Source organism: Gouania willdenowi, chromosome 9, assembly GCF_900634775.1.
Source record: "Gouania willdenowi chromosome 9, fGouWil2.1, whole genome shotgun sequence".
Lineage (NCBI taxonomy): Eukaryota > Metazoa > Chordata > Actinopteri > Blenniiformes > Gobiesocidae > Gouania > Gouania willdenowi.
This window is the reverse complement of record NC_041052.1, coordinates 13,966,459-13,979,086: the sequence shown is the minus strand read 5'-3', so window position 1 is coordinate 13,979,086 and position 12,628 is coordinate 13,966,459. Positions and strand designations below refer to the sequence as shown.

The following is a 12,628-nucleotide window of genomic DNA, read 5'->3' as shown; positions in this document are numbered from 1 at the left end:
ATGAAAACTATACTGAGTCTTTGTTTATGTTGAAGCAGCTTTAATATACTGAGCTGAGTTTTGTCCTGTAGGACTCAAAATTAGATAACCATGTAAGGTTTGATTTGATATTATACCACCACAGGGTCAATCGGCATACTCTCTCTGTTTTTTTTAATTTATTATAAGGCCTGATCTGCCACACACACTGGTCTCATCAATATCCTCAAATGTAAACATGTATTCTGTTTTCGACCCGGGAAAAGCTGTGATAGCTTTGCGGAGTTCTACGATTCTGACTAGTGAATGTTCTACGTTACGACTGGCTTCTTGTGCATTTAGGTTCACTTGTTTAGACGAAATAGGGTTCTTTCCATCTCTATTCTTAAATGACTCCCACCTCCAATGCACTGATGATCCAATAAAATGTACCATCATGCTGTTCTGCAGAAGGCCTGATTACACGCTAAAATTTACAATCAGTCCTGCTGGTGTAGAAAAGCACTTAAAACGTGCAGGTTAGGGGTGTTCTAGGACCAGAGTCAGGCACTCTGAGCATAGAGGTAGTTGATTTTGTGTGTAAAATATCATTGACATCTGTGTTATGGAGGTAGATTTCTGAGTGTTATCTTAAGGCATAGTTTTCCAGTTATCAATGGATATCCTACATTGAGTCAATAATAACTTTTGGTTTTTTGATACGCTGATGTTATCATAAAGTAGATAGTAGCAAAAAAAAAGTGTGCTGGAGTGTTTAAATTAAAAGAAAAAGCAGGTTGATAATGTCATGCATTGACAAAATTGCAGAACGTTTTTTATGTTGAATATGTTGTTAAACTTTTGTTCGTTTATGTACAGTTGTGATGTTATTCTTGCTGTTTTGTTGCTAATGCAAAATTTCTCCAACTAAGGTTGGAAAATAAATAAATAATTGGTGAGGAATCTGAGGATTATACAAATTTCAGGCTATGGATTGCACAAGTGTATGGGCTTGTTTAGTCCCTTGGTGGTAGAATCCTGCTATCCCATGCCTGATGCACCATAACTGCAGGTGGACAAGAATCAGACATGCTGCTCTGTACTTTCTGATGCACTGCTATCATTTCTATCCCCTGTTCTAGGAGAGGGCTACTTGAGGGGTTCGTTATATGCATGACCTTTGAGGTCTTATTTACATCCTCTTTGTCAGTCAGCAGGTTGTCGTTGTGAATACGGTTTCTGACTCCAACTCCAAAATGGTTGTGATTATTGAGGGCGTCTCTGAAGGTAGCATTCCCAGAATGTGCTTGCCTTGATCTCCTTTTTCTCCCACATCTGGCCACTTTGCTCCCCAGCTGCACAACACAGCTGAAGGATCTACTCTTGCACACTGCCTGAAAGCCCCTTTTAAAATTCTCATTGTAGTAACCGTAGATAATGGGGTTGACACTGGAATTGGAGAAAGCTAGCCAGTGTGCAAATGGAAATATATAGCCTGCGAGAAAGTCTAACTGTTTATTATCCAAGCTTGCATAGTCTGCTATCATCCATAGGGTCCACAGTGGCAACCAGGACAGCATGAAAAGCAGAGCCACAACGATCAGCATTTTTACAACCCGGATTTTCTTCTGTGATATTCTTGCTCGTCTCCTGCCTCCTGTTTCTTCCATGCCGTTGCCCAGCTGTGGCTCTCTGCTTGCAACCACGGAGGTGAACAATTTAACCCCGATGCTGCCATACATGACCATAATCACAACAAGGGGGATGAGGTAGATGAAAGCAAACAGAATGGCTGTGTAGACTTTTCTCATCTGAGGTCTAATAAAGTTTTCATAGCAGGCATACAGAGGGATTGTGTTATTCAAATCATCGTTATAGACCATGTAATGGAAAGGAATCCTTTCCACAGTCAGAGCTACAGCTGATGGACACATGATTATTACTGCCAAAATCCAAATGGATGCAATAGCTGCCTTGGCAACGAGAAGTGTCAGCTTGGGCCGAAGAGGGTACACTATACAGCGAAACCTGAAGTAGACAGAAAAAATACACTTAAAAAGAAAAGGAAAAAGGTTGAAATTGCCACTCGAAAGTTTGTTTTCATCTCAACCATAAACACTCTGTTGATATTTTAGCGCATTGCATTGTGGGATGTGGAGTCCGGATGACAAATGCATAGAAATGCTTTCTCTTCATTCTGTTATATATTCTGAATACTAGGAACAAACTAAAACAAAAATGGTGTCAAGCGAATCACTGTCCTCCTTGTCTGGTGAAGAAAGACAAGAAATCACAGTATGAATGAAGAAACAACACTGTCCGTTTACTTGACATCCACAAATGCAACGCGCTAAAATGTCAACAGATATTTTGCACATTATGGGACATACGCCAAATTTACAAGATCAAAATTTAATTTAGCAGACAATATTATCCAAAGTAATGTACAATTTTGATATTCATTAGAGGCAAACTTAGTGTTCAGTGTGTTAAGCCAGTTATCTGTTTCTGTCATTGTAACTAGCATTTTATTAAAATCTGCTTTAAATGCCAGCTGATCCAAAAAGCCAAAAAATACTTGAAATACTTCCACATTAAATGTAATTAAACAGTCTATATTTACTAACCTTTCAATAGCAATCGCCACAAGAGTGAAAACTGATGCAGACACTGACACGCCCTGCACAAAGCCACTCATCTTGCAAATGGTGTTGGAGAATGGCCAACCTGTTGGAAAAATAAAGAATTTATGAGGTAGGTATTAAACAATCCTTTTACCCAATGCACGATATTCCTTTGAATCGGTATAAGCCAAGTCTTTTTATTGTTTATTTTTTTAGCCATTTTATAACTGAAATACATTTGCGTTCTTGAATGCAGCAGCTATTACAGTATAAATGGGAAATAAAAAATCGATGATGGTGGAATTGTGTGCATTGGATAGGTTTTAGTAGCATTTAACTTTATAATTATTTTCAATGATTATATTTAATTTTTTAATAGTTTTGACTGTACATACCATAAGGCTTCGTTTTATTGACCTAATTGCAAATAGAGAACCTGTGATGACTGAGTTGTGTCTCAGTTTTAAATTATTTTATTATTTGTTTGATCTTGCCGAAGCAGAACATCACCCTCTTGAAAATGAGAAAATGTCAGTCACATTCATCTGAGTCCCCGGTCTATGAATCACTTTAAAGTCAAAGAGCTGCAAAGCCAAATACCATAGAGTGATCTGCATATTGGTATTCTTGTGGTTGGGACACTGGATACCAATGTATCTAGTGGCCCAATCAATGTACCAATGTATCCAGTGGCCCAACCACATAGGGTTCAATGGATACCATTGAAACCCTATGTGGCATGGTCCACATAGGGTTAAAAGAGGGTGAATGGGCACCTCAGGAGGTAGTAGCGCAGGGCGTCCCCATACCTCCTAGGGCAGACAAAACACAGCCTTGAGGTGAACCTGTGGAGGACGTTAAAGGACTGGAAAATGTTCTATTTACTTGGACTTGCTGTGATCTGTTTGTTAGGAAGTTCAGAATCCAACTGACAAGATACGCATTCAGAACAAAGGAATAAAACAGTTTGTCAGCTAGAAGATGTGGCTGGATCGTGTTAAAAGCTGACGAGAAGTCAACAAAGAGTAGTCTGGCATGGTTCTTAGTACCTTCAGGGTATTTATATACAATATTTAGTAAAAAGTATCTGTGGTGTCCTGTACGCCTCTATTACCCCTATAAGCAAACTGAAGAGGGTCCAGTAGATTCTCAGTTTTTGATATAGTATTTCTGCTTTGACCAACTTTCCAAATTGTTTCATAACCATTGAAGTTAGAGTTAAGTGTGGTGAGGTTGTTAGTTTTTAAAACAGGCCCCACAACAGACCGCTTCCATGAGGATGGAACCCTCTGCTGGAGTAAAGACAACGTTAAAAATCTAATTAAAAATAGAGCCAATTCTGCTCAGCACACATTTTTTAACAGTTTACCTCCAATATTATCCGAGCCAGGGCTTTTCCTTGGTTTACATTTTTTAAAACACTTAATAACATCCTCTTTATCAAAGAAAGTTGAGAAGGAGCTGATATGAGGCAGTTTTTTTATGTCACTAAAATCACAGGTGTCAAATCTAACAAAAAATCTATTAAGGCTCGGCGCCAACTCCGTATCTGAATTAAAACCTTTAAGCTGAACTTCCTTCCTGCTGACATCTTTGGTCCCAGTGATCACTTTCATGCTGTCCCAAGCAGAGCCTAGATTGTTCGATGTGAGTTATTACTCAATTTTTCTTTGTATTGCTTTTTACAAGCCGAAATTTCATATTTGATTTCGTTCTGCAGGTTGCTCAAGATTAATTTGTCACCTTCTCTGAAGGCTTTTTTCTTTCTGTACAGAAGCACCTTCAGAGTCTTAGTAACTCATGGCTTATTATTGGGATAGGTTTTCACAGTTTTTTTAGGTATAACAGTGTTTTCACAGTATGAGATCCAGCTGCTCACAACATCAGTTAAGTATATCCCTAGAGGAGTTCTTGAACATTTCCCAGTGTAGAGTGAGGCACAACTCCTAATCCCAGGCTTTCACTCTGCGATTCTGCACTTTACCTCTCTTCAGCACAGTACGGTAGACAGGGATGAGATGGATGCAGTTATGAACAGAGGAGCCCAAAGGTGGGAGGGGAATGGATTTGTATGCACCATTAATGTTGCCATAACAGAGATCAAGGGTTTTGTTGTGTCTGGTGGGGCATGTGATTTATTGATGGAAGTCTCTCAGCATGGTTTTCAGGGTACGGTGGTTCATGTCACCTAGGATGATGTGAGGAGCATCAAGGGAGAATGATTGCAGCTACTGTGTTACTTGATGAATAAGCTCACAGGTGTTTTTTTCATTAGCCCTCGAGAGTCACAAATTTCTGGGGAAATTCCCGAGGCAGATAGGGGGGGCGCAGTGAAACCGAGAGCAGTTCCACGTCAGCTGTACAGAGTTTCTCCCGGACAGATTTACACCAACGCTGATTAATATATAAACACACACCTCCACGAGATGACTTTCCTGTTGCAGCAAGGTCTCTGTCCAGCCGTAAAGGAGCACCAAATCCATCCATGACTAGGTCTCTGTCTGGGTCCCTGTCAGACAGCCAGCTCTCAGTGAAGGCTAGGATGCAATCATCTCGGAAGTCGTGGATGTAGCTGGCTAGAGCTTGGTGTTTGTCTGTTTTATTGCGCAGGGACTGGACATTAGAGAGCATTATAGATGACATCCGGGAAAGATGAACCCCACCTCTTCTGCCTCGTTTCCTGGTCCCACGAGCTTGGTCGCCGGGAAGTCCGCGGGAGGTGGGCATCTGGAACCTGCCGAAATGTACCGATTGGAGGTCGGATGGAGGGACATGGGTGTTCCACTGTCAGGGCCGTCCGAGGGGGGGTGCGAGGCCCTGTGCGAACTTGAAATGCGAGGCCCTGCTTTTTTACATGGATGCAGAATTGCGCACTTCCTGGTTTTTAGCGTACGCAAGCTGAAGTGTGCTTACCTAGGCACACTTTTATAAATGAGGGCCCAGATCTGAGGCACATTTGTGAATAAGATTGATTAGGGGAACGGTCATGTCAACAATGTTAAGAATAACTTGAAATGGCAATAACGGTAACAACTTGACATTCCCAGAAACCATTTCATGTCTTTTTTCAACTGGGGTCGTGGACAGGCCGCAATTGCTGTGGTTTTATTGTCCACAACTCAAGAGATACCGTACCCTTTGTCCAATCGCACACTTTTTCGGGTTGTGAGTGTGCCTGCATCACTGTGCCCAACACAGATGTCACGCAGCGTATATGCACTGGCCAGCTGTCAATGTAAATTATAATGTCATAAAGATACACAGCCACGTAACAGTGTGTGGGCCAAACACCGTATCCATGAGATGCTGGAATGTGGCTGGAGCACTGAACCACCCAAAAGGAAGCGTAACAAATTGATTCAGCAGACAAAATATCACCAAATGTATTGATCTAAATAAAATAAAAAAATGCTTTATTACAGGGGTCCCCCACCATGGGGCCTGGATCCCCTGGTCCACACAAAACAATGACTGGTAAAAACCGCTATTGGCGTTATAGAAATAAGGTTGAATTGAACGATTTCATCAAATGAGGGCAAAGCAGAGCCTTTTTTTGCTGTAAAGCAGAAGATCTTACAACTTCAACATCATACTTTCCCAGTTTCCATTACATGCATAACCAAAGGATCATGTCATGAATACATTTCTTTTTTTCATAATGTTTTCTTGGACGTGAAAATTGAAAATCTTGTGTTTGAACACATGATTTGTAAGTCTGAAGTGCACTTAAAACCGAAGTGTTCAACATCTTGTGCAAGTCACTAGGCATCTTTAGTGTCTCAAGGCCGGGCCTGGTTAGTACTTGAATAAGAGACCATTGTGAATAAACAGCAGCTTACCATGACTGTATGCAATTTAAAATAATGTAATGTAAAGCCCTTTGAGTGTGTATGAGAGGCGCTATAAAATCCAATGCATTTTTATTATTGAACAGAAGAAATAGATCTCATTCCTTTTTTCAAAGGGCTTTTAACACCTGATATTTAACTTGAGTAACCTAACAAACAACGAAAATGTGGGAGCGAGGATGACACACAAGGTTATATATCTATTGGATAATACAACACAAACAAATTACAAGATAATTCCAATAATATTAAGCCCTTTTGATAACTGATGATACTGATAAAGTTTTAGTTATAAAGTTGTTGCTGAGTTGTTTAGTTTTTATTAGTTGATGAAAAATATCAATATGAAATAGTTTTTGTTCATAATGTATTTTTTAAATTAGTCATAGGACCTATTGGATAATATGACAAAATAAAACATACATTCAGTAAATTAAAGCCGTTTTGATAAGTTAGAAACTTCAAATGATCATCATTCAAGCGATATAAATTGTATGTTAAAGGTTCCATGTCATGCTATTTTTCACCCATCTCCATTTGTTCTAAGAACCCCAAAAATATAGTATTTGAGGTTTTTTTTCCCAAACTCGCCTGTTTTCCGGAGTTTTAGCCTCTGAAGTCACTTTCTGAGCAACTCTACACAAACAGGCTGATTTGCGGCCTACATAGCACTGCGTGACGGACGCTGAAATGCTCACCTTCATGGGCGTGTCTGTCTACATGTCAATCACGACAGAGAGCTTTCTGGAGATGCGGATTCTCCAGCTCGTGAACATGTTTTCTAAAAAGATAAAATTGTCTCATTTTTAATTTTTCCACACCTTTTTGGAAATGCTTTGCATATGCTTTCCTCCCTATTTAAAAGTGACTGTGTATCCAAGCACAAAACAAAGTTCATAAACCTGGAGGAAAGAATTGAACTAGACTACTTTTACTAGTTAGTCCTTATGAATTTGAATGGAGACTTCAAGCGATACGTAACTCAATTTGGTAGCCATCCATTGTTCCCTCCACGCTGTGTTATTGATCTGTGTGTTTTTGAAGTAAATTTATGCATTTTTGTTGTAGTTTTGTGTGCGTTTGTGGTTATGTTGCCATTTTGTGTATTTTTCTCTTATTGTGTGTGTATTTTTTAACGTGAACAGCTGTGTTTAATATTTCTTCTAATTTCTGTCATTTACTTCTACAATTAAAAAAAAAACTTCAGGTAATAAAGTCTCTTATCTATCCTTGATGGTGTGTGTGCGTGTATATCTGCATGTGAGTTTGAGTTTGGCCTTCAGCAGAGACTCTGTGTTGCACTGAGTACAATACGATCTGTACTGTTTAATCTAACATGACTCAGCTGTTCAAAAGTGCAAAGAGTAATGCAGTCATCATGTATTAAAACATGACAAATTGTACACATGAACATACATTTGATGATATGATGATGAATATATTAATTGCCATAACAAACTATAAAACCAATACTGTATTTTTGATTCTGATTCTGATATGATATTTTCCCCCCACTGCCTGATCACGAGCTGTGTTTCCATTACCCATGGAAATGCGCAAAATCTGAATAGAGCAATAAAAACTAATGGAAACACCTGAATTTCGAAAAAACACTCAAATATCACAAAAATGTTTTTACGTTTTCACAAGGAGGAATTTCAGACATATATAATATATAATATTGAAATGCGTCGCAAAAGCACATGGCGTGATACATGTAAACAGAAGAGGAGACCGGGATATTTCTTAGTACTATATTTCAAAAATATTACTGCCACATTAGACGTGAAACAACAAAGGGTTAGTTACGAGGCTTCTGCCCAAAACAACCTTCAATGGAAACGCTTTCAAAGTGCAATTATACTTTGTCGACATTTAGAAATATGACTTTTATTTTGCAAAAATCCATAATGGAAACCCAGCTAATGTCATGTGAACGAATAGTTGGTTATCTGTTGTTGGTTTTCTTGTTATGTTTGATGCCTGTGATGGGCTATAGCCTTGTTTACAGCTTACTACAAACAGTAAGTCCAGATAATATTCATGTATAGGCAGAGGAAATGGTTAAAATATGTATGGAACATTTATGTGTTACTGATAAGGTGTGACATCACAAGCTGGTTTACATTTCGCTCAAGCATTTTGCCTAAAGGTGAAAGTGTGATAACATCACAGGATCGACACATCTGCAGAAGAACATTGCACCTTTTTTCCACTGCGTGCTTTCCCACCGTCTGAATATTAACCAAACATAATCCTTTTAATAATCAGCTGTTTCTCTCACGACTGAGGTAGATGCCCAGTTTCCTCAACAATGGTATTGCATTGCAAGACGATGCACTGCAAACACAAGTGTTCCTTCACACATAATAAACATTCATTCAGCCACGCATTGTAAAAATATTAGTACAGCTAAAAGGTTGGTGTTGGTCAGAGTTGCAATAGGTAGACTGTATCTACAAATAGCTTATCTACAACAGTATGACTGCAGGGATTTCAATAGACTTTAGGAAATTTAAACACACATTTCAGATATAACTGTAAAGATGTCCCCAGTCAGAAAATGGATGGAATGTAAAGATGATGATTACAATGGGACTAGTTATCTACTTCTAACCAAGGACCAGTTTTACGGCTACACCAATGACCAATGATAATCACGCTAGCTTGATAGGGGCACCAGAGTTGAAACATCTTAAAGGTCTCAGGGTTGGTCCCTCAGGGACAGGTACAATTCCACTAACTTTGTGTGTATGCACTAGAGCATATGTGTAAAACTCATGCCCTGGGGACCAAATCTGGCCCTTTAAAACATCCAAATTGGCCCGCTGGAGAGAGTAAAAATAACAGAGAAAACATGAATCATTGTGTAAATGAAACTCAACAATATTTGAAGTTTTCTTGGCGTTTTTATCGTATGATTGCAGTCATTGTTAATGATAAACAGTTGAAAAAACTCAAAAATTCTTACAAAATCCTTCAATTTTACTCAAATTATGACATATTTCCCTTAAACTGAAATTGGTCGAAAAACCTTGAATATTTAGAGTGAAAATCCTGTTGGGACTGATATCTATCGCTTATTGCTTGAATATTGTCGATTTCTTACATATTTAGTATTTTATGCATACGTAGAAGTGGAAACTAGGACATAATAATGTGGAAGGTACTGGTTTTCCCGCATAAAACCTGTGGCCCACTTGAGATCAAATTTCTCTATATTTGTCCCCTTAAGTAAAATGAGTTTTACACCCCTGCACTACAGTGACAATATATTACTGCAAGATGGAGTTTTGGGCTATGACAGACCACTCCTAGTGCTACAGCTTTAAGTATTAACCAAATAATGTGTCACGATGAAAATAATATTTACTGTAAATGCCTCTTGAAGAGTTAGTCACACGGTTGAGGTAACGTTAATGGTTAAGAAAAACCTACAGTGTAATAAAAGTACACCAAAAGTTTTCAACTCATTAAAACTTTGCTCGACCTTAAAAAAAACGTGTGTCATGTCGAGGTATTTTTTGGCGATCAGTTAAAAAGTCGAGAATGTTTTCCTAGTTCAACAGTCAACGATAATGGTTTACAACATAGAAAATATTTTGGAAACACGTAAAAGCTTTTGTGTTTTTGAAAATAGAAAATTGTACTGATTCAATGTTTTTGCTTTTGCTGCTTTCCAACTGTGTGTATTCTGTACTTACGGCGCATCTTTTCTTTCACTGCAGAGATCAATGAATGAGCCACAGCGAAAACTGCTGTGAGAATACCAGTGATATTTCATGCGGTGACGCCCGAGCCGAGGTATGTGGTATATTACTTTTTTCAGGGAGATGGAAACTGTTCTGACATATTTGCTTCTGCGCTGAAGCAGGAAACATACACACACACTAGTAATTTGCTTAGTGTTCCAAATACCCCTATGCATTCATAAAATCAGATATAGTGCATCAAAAACGTTTTCTCTCTATGAGACAACAAAATAAAAACTAGAGCTAAATACAATTTGACTTTATGATAATCCATTTATTTTATTAGCAAATGGTTTGAATAGCAGGTTGTGTAGTTGTAGTTTTGGTTCTCTTGTTTAGCGAGCAGAAGCGCTCGTCTTCGGTATGAGTTGTTTTGCTAAATAAACCATTACCATGATGAGAATGAAAGCCTGACTAAAATGTGTCAAATATTCTGTTTAAATATAAAAATTGCCTAAATGAAGGTTGGCAGTAAGCAGGCATCCAGTGTTTCTTTTTTTAAAAAATAATTTTCACAGCAGCTTCTTTCAGTGATTTTGGTACAGTGCCTGACTAGAATTAGCAGTTCATTATCTGACACAAATCTGTCTTAATTGACTTTACAGCAGTTTTAAAGAGGTTTGATGGTATTGTGTCAATGCAGCACTGTAATTAACCCTGTTAGTCTTCTTTTGCTGATTTATGCTGATGTCATGTATTGACTGTGTTTTTATTATTGTTGAAATACAGAGCAAATAAAAGGCCTTTATAAGATGACAGTAAAGCATGAGCGATCTGATCCTAAAAACACAACTTTTAGCATTGATTTGTTTTTAACTGTTTGGAAGATTCCATAAATTGGTAACTTGTTGACAATGTATCAATGGGAAAAAAATACTCCAGGTAAGCTCTAGGCAGGGTTGGGGTCAAATAGAATTTTAAATTAAATTACAATTATAGTATAATTATAATTTTAAACATCTGTTGCTATTGTAATCACAATTAAATTGTAATGGAGTTCAGATAATTGTACTTGGCATGAAAATTGAATTTAGCGCAAAACTTGGGATGAAAAAAAACGAGATGATGAGTGAGTCGTGAAAGATGACATCAGAACGCTAAAACAAGGGGACGGTTAAGTTTTATGGGGTAACGTATTTCAAACTCAGTAGTTGTGATTAATTGTAAATGTACTTTGGTAATTAAGAACGTAATTGTAATTGACTTTCAGAGGATAAAAAAATAATCATGATTTAATTGGAATAGGGAAAAATACTGGTCCTGTAATCGTAACTGAATTGTAATTGAACATGGATAATTGAAAATGTAATTGTAACTGAAAAATGTAATTGACCCCAATCCCTGGCTCTAGGTTACCTCTCATCACCAGCCAATAATTATTTTTGTCATAATATATGTCATAAGCCAAAAGAAAAACATTATTAAATAGATTATATGAGGTAATTAGATTTTGAAAGATCAATAAACCTTCCATAGTTATTTTATATTCTTTTTACATACGGATAGATACTTTTTTTTACATAGGAAAACACAAATAATTGAAAAAATAATTATTAGTTGCTGCAGACATGATAGAGTTGTGTAGACCTTCATATACAGAATGAATTTAAATATTCACATACTTTGGTAGTTTTTGTTGGTAAAATAAATACGTTCTTGGTGAGGTTCCAACATTAACAGGTACACATTCCATACTTTCTGATAACTGGAGGGTCAACCATTTTCATCAGTAATTTATTGTTCGGTTTTTATTAAAAACATCTTGAATTGTGTTCTGGCAAATAAATTGAATGGCCTACTAGTTCAACACAAAAATGTATTTGGTTACTGATCACTATATAAAAACTTCTTACTACAGATAGAAAAACCTTCTCGATAACAATACCTACAGAAAAACTAATCAACAATCACTGCTGGAAAGACAGCTATTGTGCAAGACTGCGGAAATAACACCGCAGCAGGCAACGATCAGCAGGCATCAACTAACATCTCCAACAAAGCCGTTCTGAGCCCTAATCCAAACAATTTTCTACCCTACAGTAATGTATGAGCTTGCTGAGCTGATTTTGAACAAACATGACTGAAATAGAGACCTTTGCTGGCTTTGTGTGCTTCTACAGCACCACTTTGTACCGTAATAATTCAGATTTTTTGCTGCTTTATGTGAAGACATGAAAAAAACACTAACCCCCTTTTACATCCAACAATGTTCAAAAAAAACATTTTTTTCTGAAGTTTGTCACAATAACTATTGATCCTGTAAATCGATATAAATGTACAACTCTAGCATTGTCAAAACTAAGAGTGGATCCGAGGCCAAAGTACTACTTATTCTAACTAATGAGGACTGTGTAACAGAACTTGAGTTCTTGTTTTTGTCACCGACAGAAATGCTATAGTACTGCCTGGTATCAAAAGTTGCCCAGTATTTTGGTTCAAATTTTTT

General features: G+C 37.6%; 1 protein-coding gene across 1 annotated transcript in view; it reads right to left on the bottom strand.

Annotated features, from left to right (window-relative positions):
• Positions 1-132: 132 nt before the first annotated feature.
• npffr1l2 (neuropeptide FF receptor 1 like 2) overlaps positions 133-12,628 on the bottom strand; it is a 44,762-nt gene continuing 32,266 nt past the window's right edge. Inside the window, exons 3-4 of the mRNA XM_028458657.1 lie at positions 2,586-2,685; positions 133-1,986 (exon numbers count right to left, since the gene is read on the bottom strand). Coding sequence (XP_028314458.1) covers positions 975-1,986; positions 2,586-2,685 — 1,112 coding nt within the window. The 3' untranslated portion in view covers positions 133-974. The remainder of the gene's footprint in view (positions 1,987-2,585; positions 2,686-12,628) is intronic.